This window comes from Ceratosolen solmsi, unplaced genomic scaffold, assembly GCF_000503995.2.
Source record: "Ceratosolen solmsi marchali unplaced genomic scaffold, CerSol_1.0 scaffold6, whole genome shotgun sequence".
Classification (NCBI taxonomy): domain Eukaryota; kingdom Metazoa; phylum Arthropoda; class Insecta; order Hymenoptera; family Agaonidae; genus Ceratosolen; species Ceratosolen solmsi.
Genome location: NW_011948414.1, coordinates 16,804,755 through 16,819,557, shown reverse-complemented (window position 1 = coordinate 16,819,557; position 14,803 = coordinate 16,804,755). Strand labels below are relative to the sequence as shown.

The 14,803-nt window shown below is 24.5% G+C and overlaps 4 protein-coding genes across 4 annotated transcripts; 1 reads left to right on the top strand and 3 right to left on the bottom strand.

Annotated features, from left to right (window-relative positions):
- Positions 1-1,780: 1,780 nt before the first annotated feature.
- LOC105368513 (isotocin-neurophysin IT 2-like) lies at positions 1,781-2,301 on the bottom strand. The gene is made up of 3 exons (XM_011507526.1): positions 2,224-2,301; positions 1,956-2,129; positions 1,781-1,878 (listed from the first exon to the last, which is right to left on the bottom strand). Exons 1-3 carry the CDS (start codon positions 2,299-2,301, stop codon positions 1,846-1,848), a joined length of 285 nt encoding a protein of 94 aa, XP_011505828.1. The 3' UTR covers positions 1,781-1,845.
- Positions 2,302-2,816: 515 nt separating this feature from the next.
- On the bottom strand, positions 2,817-4,631 carry LOC105368311 (zinc finger CCHC domain-containing protein 4). The gene is made up of 4 exons (XM_011507300.1): positions 4,440-4,631; positions 3,817-4,361; positions 3,045-3,741; positions 2,817-2,975 (listed from the first exon to the last, which is right to left on the bottom strand). The coding sequence occupies exons 1-4, from the start codon at positions 4,513-4,515 to the stop codon at positions 2,848-2,850; spliced, it is 1,446 nt and encodes a 481-aa protein (XP_011505602.1). The 5' UTR covers positions 4,516-4,631; the 3' UTR covers positions 2,817-2,847.
- A 955-nt stretch (positions 4,632-5,586) lies between these two features.
- On the top strand, positions 5,587-7,362 carry LOC105368310 (hexosaminidase D). The gene is given in 2 exon segments (XM_011507299.1): positions 5,587-7,141; positions 7,144-7,362. Coding segments are annotated over 2 exon segments (1,728 nt in total). The 5' UTR covers positions 5,587-5,625; the 3' UTR covers positions 7,356-7,362.
- Positions 7,363-8,614: 1,252 nt separating this feature from the next.
- On the bottom strand, positions 8,615-13,442 carry LOC105368308 (ras-related protein Rab-28). Its single transcript, XM_011507298.1, has 4 exons — positions 13,165-13,442; positions 11,975-12,160; positions 9,693-9,926; positions 8,615-8,961 (listed from the first exon to the last, which is right to left on the bottom strand). The coding sequence occupies exons 1-4, from the start codon at positions 13,237-13,239 to the stop codon at positions 8,728-8,730; spliced, it is 729 nt and encodes a 242-aa protein (XP_011505600.1). The 5' UTR covers positions 13,240-13,442; the 3' UTR covers positions 8,615-8,727.
- Positions 13,443-14,803: the final 1,361 nt, after the last annotated feature.

Genomic DNA, 14,803 nt, shown 5'->3' with positions numbered 1-14,803 from the left:
GGCATTAATATTTTTTTATCACTTACTATTTTTTTTACTCTACTGTTTCTCAAATATTAATAACAATTTAATATTAGACTACTTTACAAAACTATACAATAAGCAAATTACAAATTTATACAATGATTATTGATTATATATACATATGCATATATATATATATATATATGTGTGTGTGTGTCTATGTGTGTTTCTATAATAAATTTTATTATATTCACTTAATCTTATTACTGGGAGTTCAGATTTTTCAAAATGATATTTTTCAATAGAGCACTCTGAATATTATGGAATTATTTAACCATTGAATGCCATAAATTTATTCATTTACTTTTCTGAAATTAGACAATTTATACTAATTATTCATTTTTCTACAATTTGAAATAATTAAAATCTTATTTATCTCCTGACTATTTCAAATATTTTGTTTTACTCTTCTTACTGTTTAATATAATGTATTATCAGAATAAAAATTCTATACAAATTTTTTCAATTTTATTTCTATTTTATAGATTAAAAAGTTGACATATAATAATTGGATTTTTTTTATATTATTGTATAAATATTATTGTAAAAATGTATAAATCGTATTATTCAAAGCATTGTATATATATATATATATATTTGTTTACATACGCATGGTTGTGTGCGTGCGTGTGTGTAAAAATTTATATGCATGCATTAAGAATGCGTACTATTTCATTAATTGATAAATTTGACTTGTTGCTCAACGTCCAGTTTAATTAATCTCTTTATTAATTAAAAATTTATAATCTACATATTTAATGATATATAAATAACAAAATGTATATATTTAAGAATGGAAAATTATAATTTCTTAGCCAATTTTTTTTAAACTTTCAAGATTAAGAAATAAATTATTTGATATAATAAATTACACGTGAAAATTTGAATGTAAATTTTCAGTAATGAAATGATTTATAGATATTTTTTGTACGCATATTTCCTTTATAACATTACGAATTAATAGTTTTTATAGTTTTTAAATGAATTAAGAAAATTATTAATAAAAAGCTATTGATATTTTAACAAAGTATTATACAATGTTGCACTTATTATAATAAAAAATAACTAGTACATAATGAAATATAAGTAATAGAATTCAACAAAGAAACACCTTTCAAAATGAATAACCATTAAATATATTTAATATTTAAATATAATAATTCTATAATATAATAAGTTTTATGATATAATTTTTTATTTATTATCCCTGTTTAATATGAAATATAAATAATGGATTTCGTATTTTGTGAAATCTTTTATTTCTTACTAATTGTAAAACAAACATTAATTCACCGTTTTATCTCTAATATCAATACAAAGTGAAAAAATTCATTAAAGATTTTATTGTACACATCAATTATCTATGTTTTTTAACTTACTTTCATATCTGTACAAATCACTTTATGGTTTTTTCTATGATCAAATAAATAAAGGAATTCTATTAAACTATGGATATTAAATTTATTTATATTTATTGCATTTAGTAACTTATTCATTATTTTAAAAAGGAAATATCAGTGCATGAATTTTGATTGGAAAATTTGTTATAAAATTTTAAGAACTAATATATTGTTTTAGATGAAATTTATTTAATGCTTTATAAATAATTTTTACTTCTTAATTTTATTTAATGCTAATAGTTCTTTAAAAACTGAATCTATACAGTTGAATCGATATATATCTTAAATACAAATTTTTTATACATAATAAAACATTATTTTATTTATAAAATCTATTAAAGAATACGCTGATTTGTTCCAGGATTTTCTAAATGAAATGAACCAAATTCAACACCAATTTTTCTATTGTATCCTGTTTCATCTAATTTGCATGATGAATCAATGAAACATGATTCTAAAAATTATTAGAATCAATTAGAATGTAAATTTTTCATAAATAATTGAAAAATTTCTATTAATATTATTCATTACCTTGGGAATGTTATTCATTATTCCATTTGCTGCACATCTTCCACTATTTCCTCGACACATTGCAAAACCTGCAACATACGGTTGCGAATAAAGACTTTCTTTTTGGCAATGATGTGCTTCTGGAGTTCCTAGTAAGCAACCCATAGTAGGACCGCAACAAATATGAGGACCAAAACAACGTCAGAAGTCTTCATGGCCCCATACAGGACACTGAAAATAATTATATACATAATAAAAAAAAGCTAAAAACTCATTTTAAAAAACTTACTTCTCGAGCTATTTTATCTAAAAGAAATGTTGGATTTGCAAACATGGCACGTTTACCTCCTCTTGGATAATTTGTCATTCAACAAGCAGTACTCAATGAAATTAGAGTAATAAGTAATAAATTAATTATTGACATTGCAATTTCTTTCAGAGCTCGTATATTTTCAAGGTATATATTACTTGATGTCGAAACTCTTCTGTTCAAAATATATTTCATACTAGTTATTTATACTCTTTCAATTTTAATATTCACGAGTCAAATGGTTTTCAAGATGTTTCTGAATAGAGCACTCTCGAGATTATGGAAATGTTCATTCGTTGAAATTCATAATGTATTTGTCCCTGTACGATTTTGACAATGAGAAATTGTAGTTATCATTAATAAATAAAATAAATAAATAAACAATAATTTAGAACATTTTTCTTATTTATTAATGTTATTTTTACAAAATAACAATATTATACATTCAATTTTTTTAATTTCTTTATATCAAAATGTTTTTATGTTAAAAAACTTTTTATTTTTTACAACTTTTTGATTCTAAATCATATTTCACAATTTAAAAATCTCAAGCTTATATTGTTCAAATTTTATTATCTTTTCTTTTAATTTTATAATTACATATTAATATTTCGACTTTTTGCTTTTTAATGGATGAGGTTCGCTTTCAATCTGATTTCTATGCCTTTTCTCGTTTAAAACATTTATTACAGATTTCTTAAAAATCTTTGAGCATTCTTGTTTCGTATGACCTAAAAAATTATAATACATAAATAACATGTTGTGCACATAAGCTCAACCATATACATTGTACACTTTACCTGCTTCGTTACATGTAAAACAATGACCTATGTTTGGTCTTTGTCCACATGTGTGATTTGGTAATGAACATCGATTGCATGTCTTGCAATGCTGCCACGAAGGTTTAACACAACGGTCACATAACTTACAGTGTTTATATCTTTTACCATTTTTAGAAGTGCAATTACGACAAATTTTACAATGTTTGTTTTCTATAGTTACCCATCGTAAACATTTTTTGCAATATTTGTATCCGTCAGATTCTGGTAACTTAATCAAATTTAATGAAATATTTGTATAGATACGTACTTGAGATCCTTGCTGTTTATTATCCATTTTTGGAACAAATAGTGGATGGTTATCATATTCTACTTTGTAGTCAGCCATTTTTAAATCTTTTAAGCCCCCAAAAATATTTGGAGGATTAGATTTTTCCTTAATTATAGCTTCCATAAAATATGGAAAAATAAAAATAATTTTTAATTCATTTGCAGTTGTATCGATTTTATTCAAATTCTTGTGCAAATCACTGATAGTCTTAATTGTTTGTGAAATCGGTTCAACTCTACCCCCAAAAGGTGGATCACATATCAAATACATATTTTCACCTTGATCTTGTGTTAAAAATTCTTTGAAAACATACATTGAATTTTCATTAAAAAAATGATGATTAAACAAATTATACCAACAATAATTTAATGGTCCAAAAAAGTTGTGCTATAATATAAAAATAAAAATTTCTTAATAAAGAACATATAAATAATAAAAATATTTTTAATAATTAATATTTACAAATCTCCCATCAATATCCAATAAAAGACTAGACATCTGTCCTTCTAAATTTTCAGTTATATATTCGTGTAATCTTGGTGTTCCGATGCACAAAACATTCTTAGCATTTAAATCAATTAAGATATTTATGATATCTTTAACTGTTTTTTTCGAAAATAAATATTGAGCCTCTTTTTTGGAATTCTCTAAAGGTTTCAAGATTTCCGAAGGATGGGTCATGAGATAATCCGAAAGATTTTGTTTGATTTCATGCTCTTTATGCTTTTCTAATTCAGATATCATTAACAGTTTTTCACACGTATAACAGTACGTTCTTTTAAGAGGATTTTCACTCATCAATTTGTTATATTGAATAAATAATTTTTGATGATTATATGGCCGTAAAGCTTTCTTTCTGTCTTGTTCAAAAAATAATTTCTGTTTGTCAAGTGGCTTCTCCCCATATTCAAAATAAATTGAACAAAGCTTTCTATCTCTACATGCCGAGCAAGCATAAAATTTATTAATTGTTCCATCAATCTCACGCCCAAAAAGTAAAAGTGGTCCTGTATATTAAAAATAAATACATTACAATAAAATCCTTAAATACTTTATATTTAAAGGAAGAAATTTATATCACTAACCATGAAGACATTGAGGATGCTCTTTTAAGTTGCTCCAATAGCAAAATAAAGTACCTCTTGGAATGCAGTCTTTCATGTTACAATCTTACTCGATACAAATTAAAATATTTTAACTTTTTTATAAATTTATTATTACAAACAAAAAAACCGATTCCGTACTTTTCATATTGAGAATAAATTCTAATTCCTTAGCATATATATATATATATATATATATATATATATATATAAAATTATAAATCACGTTAATATTTCTTTTTTACAATTAAAATACCCGACTGTATTATAATAAATAATCTATGACTCTCTAACCTAATTTATTAAAATTGCTATGCTTAATCACTTTAAATTAAATTTAATAATTATTTTCAACAACTTGCTTTTAAATTAAACACTTTTATAAATTTAAATTCTGTTTTATTGAAATTTTAAATATTTATAAATAGAAATAAATGTTTATACACATGCGAATGAAATGCATATTTATTTATATATATATATATATATATATATATATATATATATATAGAAAGTCTAAAATATTATCCGTCGTTCAAACATATCCTACATGCCTATTCATATATGAACTACCAGACCGCATGTATGGTGACGTATATAATGAGGGTTAGTTATTTTGAAGAAGTTTGATTGGTATAAATATGCATATGCATGCACGCGCGTGTGTGCGGGCGAGCGTGCGTGCGTGCATGCATATTTTAAACTTTTTGTATTTGCAAACATAAAAAAGCGGCTTCGATGTAATAAAAAATAGATAAACGTTAAATTGGCACTGTAAACTTAATAATAAAATTAAACAATTATCAACAATTTGTAAATTTCTTATATAAATCTATATAATAACTTATGATAATTTAAATTAAAGAAATAAAATTTCCTTGAATTATTTAGATATTAGAAAATCTTTGCAAGAGTATAAAGAAATAACTTGTATTACTGTTAATTATAAAAATATAAAATATTGTGGTCATTAATAATAAAAATTGTAATAACATTTGTAAATAAGATTCTTTTTATGTATGGATTCGTTAATAATAATTGTAAGTAACCTAATTGTAATTAATTTTGAAAATGTAATTGGGAGGATTTGATTAGCTTATTGCTAAAGTGTTTTAAATAAATAGAAATAATATATCTCTTTAAAATGAAAATGTGATGAACTAGAAAAATGATTCGCCTGAAAGGCAGAACATCAATGACAATCATTTTAATGATACTTTTTGGTTTATTAATTATTGTTTATCATATGTTAAGCAGTGAAATGGAAGATGTCCCACCTTCAAAACTTCATCTACATGCAAAATTAGATAATAATTATTTAACGGAAAATTCTAAAAATATTGTAATGAGGCAAAAATTACACGGTCGAATGATGAAAAATATAAAATCCATTAATAAGCTTGAAAATTTTAAAAATATTAATGATAAAAAATCATATGAAAATGACAAAGTACCTACATTGCATAAAATTGTCCATTTGGATTTAAAAGGTGCTCCTCCCGTTGTAAATTATTATAAATATTTATTTCCCATTTTAACAAAATTAGGAGCAACTGGAATACTCATAGAATATGAAGACATGTTTCCTTTTAGAGATAATCTTAATAATGTTACGGCTGAAAATTGTTATACTAAAAGTGAAGTGATGACAATTCAAAAGATTGCCAAAGACAATAATCTTATAGTTATTCCGTTGATTCAAACATTTGGTCATTTGGAATTCATTTTAAAATTAAAAAAATTTATAGAATATCGAGAAGTCTACGACTATCCACAAGTTATATGCCCTACTTATAACAAAACTATGCATCTTCTATTTAGCATGATAGATCAAGTGATTGCAATGCATCCCAATATAAACTATTTGCATATTGGTGCGGACGAAGTCTATGAATTAGGAAACTGTAATCGATGCTTAGAAATAATGGCAAAATATCAGTGGACTAAAAAACAACTATTTCTTAATCATGTGCATAACGTAGCATCTTATATTAAAATGAAATATCCTCATTTGACAATTCTCATGTGGGATGATGAATTTCGAGAAATAGATCCCATGGAAATTATTTATAAAGGCTTAAATAATTTAATAGAACCAGTTGTATGGAAATACACTGCAGATCCTACTACCACATTGAAGGATCAGCTGTGGAAGAATTATGCGAGTATTTGGAAATCTGTATGGATAGCAACAGCGTTTAAAGGTGCAACCGCCCCCGATAGATATTACACAAATATCTCTTATCACATGGAGAATCATCAAAATTGGTTACAAATTATTGCTCGACAATCAAAACACATAAATTTTAGTGGTATTATTCTTACTGGTTGGCAACGATATGATCACTTCAGTGTTTTATGTGAATTACTGCCATCGGCACTACCGTCACTTGCTATTAATTTAATGATTTTAGAATCAAAAAATTATAATAATTTACCTATCGAAGTACCTCAACAAGTAATGGATATCCTTAGTTGCGACGGTGCAATTAGTCTAAATCTTCCAGAGCCACAATATGGATGGACAAAGTGCAACTATTTTGGTGTATCTATTTATTCTGCAATACTTCGTCTCCATTCATTATGCCAGGAAATATCGAGAATGGAAAAGGATAGTACATTCAAGGGTTGGTTAAAACCGTATAATATTAAATATGCTTTTTCAAATCCTAGTCATGTTAGAAGAGAGATAGATACAAAATGGAAATTATTTATATTGAAAAAGAAATGAAAAATGCCATGGAAGGAATTTATACAAATTATACTATACAAGAATGGCTTGAAACCTATTTATATCCTTTAAACGACAAAGTTACAGTTTTATGGCATGCTAAAGAAAAAATACTTGAAAAGAATTCATGGCCTAGAAGACCTTTAAAAAAGCCTCCAGAATTGTAGAATTGAATTGAATTAATTTCATAATCTAAATTAGTTTTTAGATTGAATGTAGAAATAAAGAAAGAAAAAGTATAAACTCAATGTAGGAACTAGATTTATTTAACAATAAAGTTGATTTTTATCATCCAATATAAAACATTAATTATGAAAAAATAAAAATTGTAGTTAAATAGTAATCATTATATGCTTTGAGTTTATATGTATTTGTATGTCTATTTACATTTAACATTCATGTTATATGCACTGATAAATAGCCATTATTCTTATTAAATACTATCAATATTCATTCATACTAAAATATAGGTGTGTATATATATATATATATATATATATATATATATATACACACACATGTATAATAAAAATAAACAGAATTGTGCTTTCAAAATAAATAGTACATCATGTAATTTCTTCAAATAAATAAGTTAGCATCTTTATAATAAAGAATCTATAATTTCACTCATTGAAACTTAATAAACACAAATAATTTGGAATTCTAGTAAAAAATCTAAAGCTTTAATTATCGACATTTAAATCAGAGAAAATAATAACACATTGATTAACAAAATTTTTTTATTTTAAAAAACATATATAATTATTAAATATAAAATTAATTATTTATAATTGACATTCATGCATTTGAGGTGGTGATGATGTATTATGTTATTATAAAATCATTGGGTTAAGATTTTAATTATTAATAGATTCAATAATATTATTATGATTTTTTTTATACCATTACTATTCATTGCTCTCTATGATTGTTTCAAAACTGAAAAATTTGAAAGCTTATGGAGTTTCGATTGTTACTTTCTTACAGTATTGGTTAATATTAACTATGTTGTAAATGTACAAACGAAGCAAGGTAGAAGAGGCAATTGTAATTGTAATTATTGTCTTGGACAATAGTGTCAACATCAATATGTATTTTTTCAAATTATAAATGAAATATAAATGATTGTTTAGTCATTTGAAAAGTGATTTATTAACATATATATTCCCACTGCTCCCTGATAATAAGGAAAACAAATTTAAATAGCTAGAGAAATAATTATTCGTGTTAAATGAATTTAATCTTAATATCTTTTAATATTAATTGTATATTTATTAATAATTAATTAAAAAATATGAAAACATTATTTTTACAAACTGTTATTTCGTAATATGTTTTATTTTTTATACAAATTTAACAATTGTTTTAATATTTAAAAATCTACATTTAATGTACACAATTATTTTTTATTCATGTTATTCTTTCATTCATAATAAATATAACAGACCGTTATGACATTTATCATCTAACTCATTCATTTTTCCTGAACTACAAGTTTCAATACAATTTTTACAAAACTCTTAGTTTAACAACAATATATTATTGTAAAGAGCATGTGGTAGATTTTGACATGGGAAGATTTTGACGGAAATGATGAATTGACATTTGTTTTTTGTTTGGTCGTCTTTTAATAATTTTTCGATTATCAATTATGGGCATGTCTACTGAATCACCTATTTCCGCTGTAATAATGGGTTTGTGAAGATCTTGATCGAATTTCGTAAGTCGTATACCCAGATTTTTTGCTGCAAGATTAGCTATACAAAGTGACACCTAAATCATGGATTAATAAGATCAATCTACATAATTATTAAAATGGATATGAAAATTTAAAATGTCAGGTATAAATATTTAAAGTTCATTAATGATTATAATAGGAATGTCTAAATATTTCAAATATTATTTTTCACTATAATTAATTATAATTTAATCTTTTATTATAAAGTTTTATGAAATATGACAGTTTTATGTTATTAATACTCAGAATAATATTGAAATTTTATTTATAAATAAATAATGAAATATGATAAATTTTAATATAATCGATTTTCTAATTATTGTATGACATTAGTTACTTTGGTTTAAAATTGAATAAAGAATAATAATTTTACTGAAAACTATTTTTTATAATTATAATTACTATTAGAACGAATTTTTCACTTTTAATATTAAAATACACATTGTCGTAATTTTTTTTATCAATATAGTATTTTATATTAAAGTATAAAAAAATTATAATATTGTTTATAACAAAATAATAGCCTTTTTAATAATAGATACATTTCATAAATAACTTTGAATTTTAAATTACATTGCATATTGCATATTAAGGCATTGCCAATTTGCATAAAAGATTATTTTTCTTTTTCATTGAAAATGTGAATTATTATTACACTAATACTTATATCGAACATTTATCATGAATTTGAATATTATCTCAACTTGAGTTATATATTGAATTTTTAGAGACCTAAGTTAATAATTAATAATGTGAAATGACTTACGGATTCCCCAGTCCTAGCTGACATATCTTGATAATGAAATCCATTTTCAGCAGCAAAGCGATGTGATCTTTCTCTTTTAACTGTACGCTGATGCTCCATATCACATTTATTTCCGACAATTGCCATAACTGGCATTATCTGAAGATCGTCACTTAGTTCGCGAATTTTAGTTACCCAATCTTCAAGAATATCAAAACTGGAACTATTTGTGATATCGTAAACAAGTAAAATAATCTGCAATTATTTTTAAATTATAATTTCATACAAAATATATTTATCATTAAAAGATATTAAAATATTATAAAAATATGAAATTACATGATTTTTTAATTTTATGTACTTATTACATTTCTTATGCGGCACATTAAAATATATAAATTAAAATATGAAAGGGTAATATTATTTTAATTTACTGGCTATGTACATAAAAATATTCGATTGTATGGATTACATTCGATGTATATATATATATATATATATATATATATATATATATATTTACTTTTATTAAAGTTAATAGCGTAAAATTAGAAAAATATGTAATTTTTAATAGTTTTATTTTATTAAAAAATAATGTATTTAAAATGATAAAAATTAAAATTACTTTATTAATTTATACGTGATATTTTTAACCTAAGTATAGGTGAAAATATTTATTGTACCTTGATTCAATCAATTTATTATAAATTGATTACGAAAAATTATAGAGTATTTAATATTTTAAATAATAGGCAAACATCTACATTTCTGAATTTTTGAAATTATCCATTTTTAATTTTATTTTATTAATAATTAGTGAAAATTTTTAAATTAAACTAAATTCCATACATAAAATAATTAATTCATTTGTATGAAAATAAATGTTATTATGGAGTTTTATATTGTTTTATATAAATAATATAATTATATAAGTATTATAGAAGAAATTAAAAAAATTTTCTTACATGAAAATGAGTTTCTGGATAAATTTTAACGAAACATATACATGCAATTTTCTTTTTATTTGAAAATGAAAAAAAAAATATATTACTCTAATCAAAATAGATATTGGTAGATAAATCTACCTAATTCTATTAACTACAATTTAATGTAATAGTTGGACAAGGAATTCATAAGCACTTGTAAATTTAATGTCTTTTATGTATTAATTTAAATTTCATTACTATTCGTCGTTTAAAAAGAAAAAAATTATTCGTGGTCAATGAAGGTTAAAGAAACAAGTAAAGTACAATGAATAAATAACAGTATGAGCTTAGTAGAGCCAATGACAATAAAGTGTATAAAAATAATTTCTAAATTCATATAATCAATGAGTTAGAAACTTTTTAGTAGTAAATAATAAATTTTAACATTCATATTCAATGCAATAGATTTTAAATAACACTTTATGCATATCTTATAATACTACTAAAGGCCGAGAACTATATATGAGAAATTATAAAAACCCTTGTTAAAATCATTTTTTAAATAGTTAAAAAGTGTAGAAGAAATTAAAGATTTTTTATAGATATCTCTTATTTTCAATGTAGTTAAAAAAATAATAATAATAATGACAATAATAAATAATAACAAAAATCCAACAACACATATGTATTATAAATTATAAGAGTATTAAATATTGAAGATATTATAAGATTATGAATTTCGTTACTAAACTAATTTATAACATCTAATGTAAGAATCATAAAAGCATGTGAAGAAATTTTTTCAATGCATAAAAATCAGAAATTGTTCAACTAATTTTATGAAATAATTTCTAACGCATAAATTACACTATACAATAAACTAAATGTATATTATGAAAATTATGTTTAATTGTATAATCAGCCGGCCATAGCATTTGCTTAATGTTACATTTAAAATATATTTAAAAAAAAATATATATATATATATATATATATAATAGTTATTCATTCAATTATAGCGCGTGCTTTAAAATATAAAATAATTAAAAGCATTTACATAAATAAATTATTAGAAATTTAATTTAACAATTATTATGCGTTTATATTATAAACTTTATACTTGAATAGAATTACTTAATTAAAAAATTTAAATCTTATACAAGCCTGTCCAGGTCAAATAGCCATGTGTAAATAGCCATAGCGCTTAATAATTTATTTAAAACTTTATACTTTTATAAAAGTATTGTACTTCAAAATTCTTATAATTATAAGATATATTCAACTATTATGATACTTTGAACATTTTGTATTACTTCAAAGTTTATTAGCAACAAGTATAACGAACGAGGATTTAAATAATACGTGAAAATGTCTTACGTTAGCTTCAAAAATGTATTTGTCGAGCATATTACTGCGCAGTGATAATCCGCTAACGTCCCACAATTGAAGACGAATATTCTTCTGACATCCTAAATTCATGTTCTTCAAGAAGAAGTCAATTCCCGATGTTGGCGTGTACTGCCGAGTAAATTCATCAGTGCAAAATTTTACCGCTATGCTGGTCTATGATGACAATCTGCATTAACATTTTTTAGCATGGAAGAACTTATCGCAAACTTAAGTAGCATACATTCTCACATTTAGCGCATCTTTTATCATTGTTCATTTAAACAGTCATTGACAATTTATTTTCATTGTTTTTTAATTGACGTACGAAGTAAAGATATTAATCGTTTCTGCGACACCTTTTTGTTCGCGTTATTTCAGGAAAATTTAGCTTATTAATAAAAACGTATTTTATATATAGGAATTTTTATCGGTACGATAAATTTTACGATAATAAAAAATTAAATTTGAATCAGGCAATTTTAGTATAAATTTTAATAAGTGTCATTAAGTAATTTAATAATAGCAGCGATAGTAATAATTATGCATAGGGATTACATTTAGATACTTAAATATTGTAAATCGTATGTATTTATAAATTGATGATTTACAATTATCTCAATATTCTCAAAATTTTCTTCATTTTTTGCGAAAATAATGTTAAAGAAAATTGCTTATAAAGAACTTTGCCAATCGCTCGTGTATATATTTAATAAACAAAATTTCAAATAAATTGAATAATCGTATTGTTTGTAAACATTTTCACGTTTTAATAGTTTAACATTATTATTCAATAGCAAAATTCCTTGTTATAATTTCTTAGAAATATTCCCAGAATTGTTAAACACATAATTATTACCATACCTTGAATATTATTCGAAACCGAACGAAACTCTTTTATTCTTAAAGTTCTTCGATTTAGTATCCATTCAGCTTAAAAATTTAACTGTAATTATGAAAAATGCTTAAAAATCCTTCTTTCATTTTACAAAATGAAGTGATATCAAGTATGAGTAATAGGAGCAATTTTCCCGATCACCTAAGTCTTATCTTATCATTATAGAAAATAAAAGTTATTCTTAGTAGAGAAATCCTAGTGGAAAATAGAAAGACGGCATCGAATAAGTTTTATAACATGCTCATTGGAAAGTGAGATATTCATCGATCACCAATTGACTTACTTTTCCAGCTCCCAAATCGCCGACTAGAACAATTTTCAGCCGCTTCTCGGCAAACTCGTTATTTGTATCAGACATGCGGAGATCCCTTGCACAGCACCCCGATAACCCGGACACGTTTTCTTCAGCCACAAGACTCAGCTAGACTATATGGCAGCCGAGAATCGAGCTCTGAGCCCCCGACATGCGTCCTACGTGTAAACGTGAATAAATTATCGCGACAATCGATATCCGCGGGTTTTACGTGACGATTTGTTGTACGCCGCAATTCGTTTACGGCGTCCCCCTCATCGTCCCCCCCCCTCCGCCCATACACACACACATAACACCGGCGCTTCGATCACTCACTGACCGTTCCGATGGACATTACCTGTGAGTACCAAGTACGCGCGCCTGCGCCTTTTCAAAGTCGGGGTTGTTACAGTTTTCACGGTCTCGCGAAGGAGCTCGAGCGGCCATTATCCAAACAACCTTAGACTTTTCTAATTCCCCATTGTCGCCCGCGTCATATCACCACAATATCACCTTGGAAACTTACAGCCTTTATTACCCTCTCTGGCCATGATGTGCTGCTTTAACGTAAAAATCAGCTTGTGTTACATTCTGACATTGTTTCTATTTTCATTTTGTTGTTGTTATTGTTGTTGTTGTTGTTGTTGTTGTTTTTGTTGTTGTTGTTTTTGTTTCTTCGTGGTATTTATTGTTACATTATACTTTAGACGACTAATTATTGACAACATATCAGCCTTAATTTTTTTTTTTTCTAAATATTGCGACTAAAAATTTCATTCAAAATCGGATTGTTTTGTTTTGTCTGTTTTTTCCTCGCATCGAACAGAAAGAGTATATTGTCAAACGAATTACTATTTCCTTCTAATAAACATATAATGAAATAAAGAAATAAAATACGAACAAAAAATATTCTATTTATTATGAATTATATTATATTATCAACATTATATTATATTTTCCGATAGTTGTTTAAGTTATCCTATAGTGTACAGTCTCTACGTAAAGACCTATTGTTATTACAAAAAATACATTTAAAATATAGAATTTCTTTATCAATTGTATGAGTAGCGTATTAGAAAATGTTAATATTATTATAAAGTAAATAAATTTATAATTTAGATAAATTTCATTTCACTCTTCCTGATTTTCAATGTGACGTAAATATCTATTTAATCTTTCTTTAAAAATGTATATTGTTAGAGTTTTTTCTTTTACAATACATAAAAGAGCCTATCAATATTTGAATGGTATTTGAATTTATAAATTGACAATTATAAATTATAAAAATTAACAAATGAAATTAAAAAATTAACTTTTGTTTTTATATGCAATATAAACCAAAGTATATAATATATTAGTGCATTAATTACCTTAATTGTCATAAATATATAGACTATATTATTCTGTGGAATGTAAATAAAGGAATGCGCAATTTAAGATACTAAAAAGTTCAATTAGATGTAAGTGGAAGTAATAGAAAGATAGGAAGAATGCAATGCATTGTGCATTTGTGCGTAGATGAAGGGTGAAGTCGAGCTTTTTTTATTATTTAACAAATTCAATCATTACTATTTGTACAAAATCTTACCTTATTTTATAGTAAAATTACCCAAACTTACCGCGATATAAA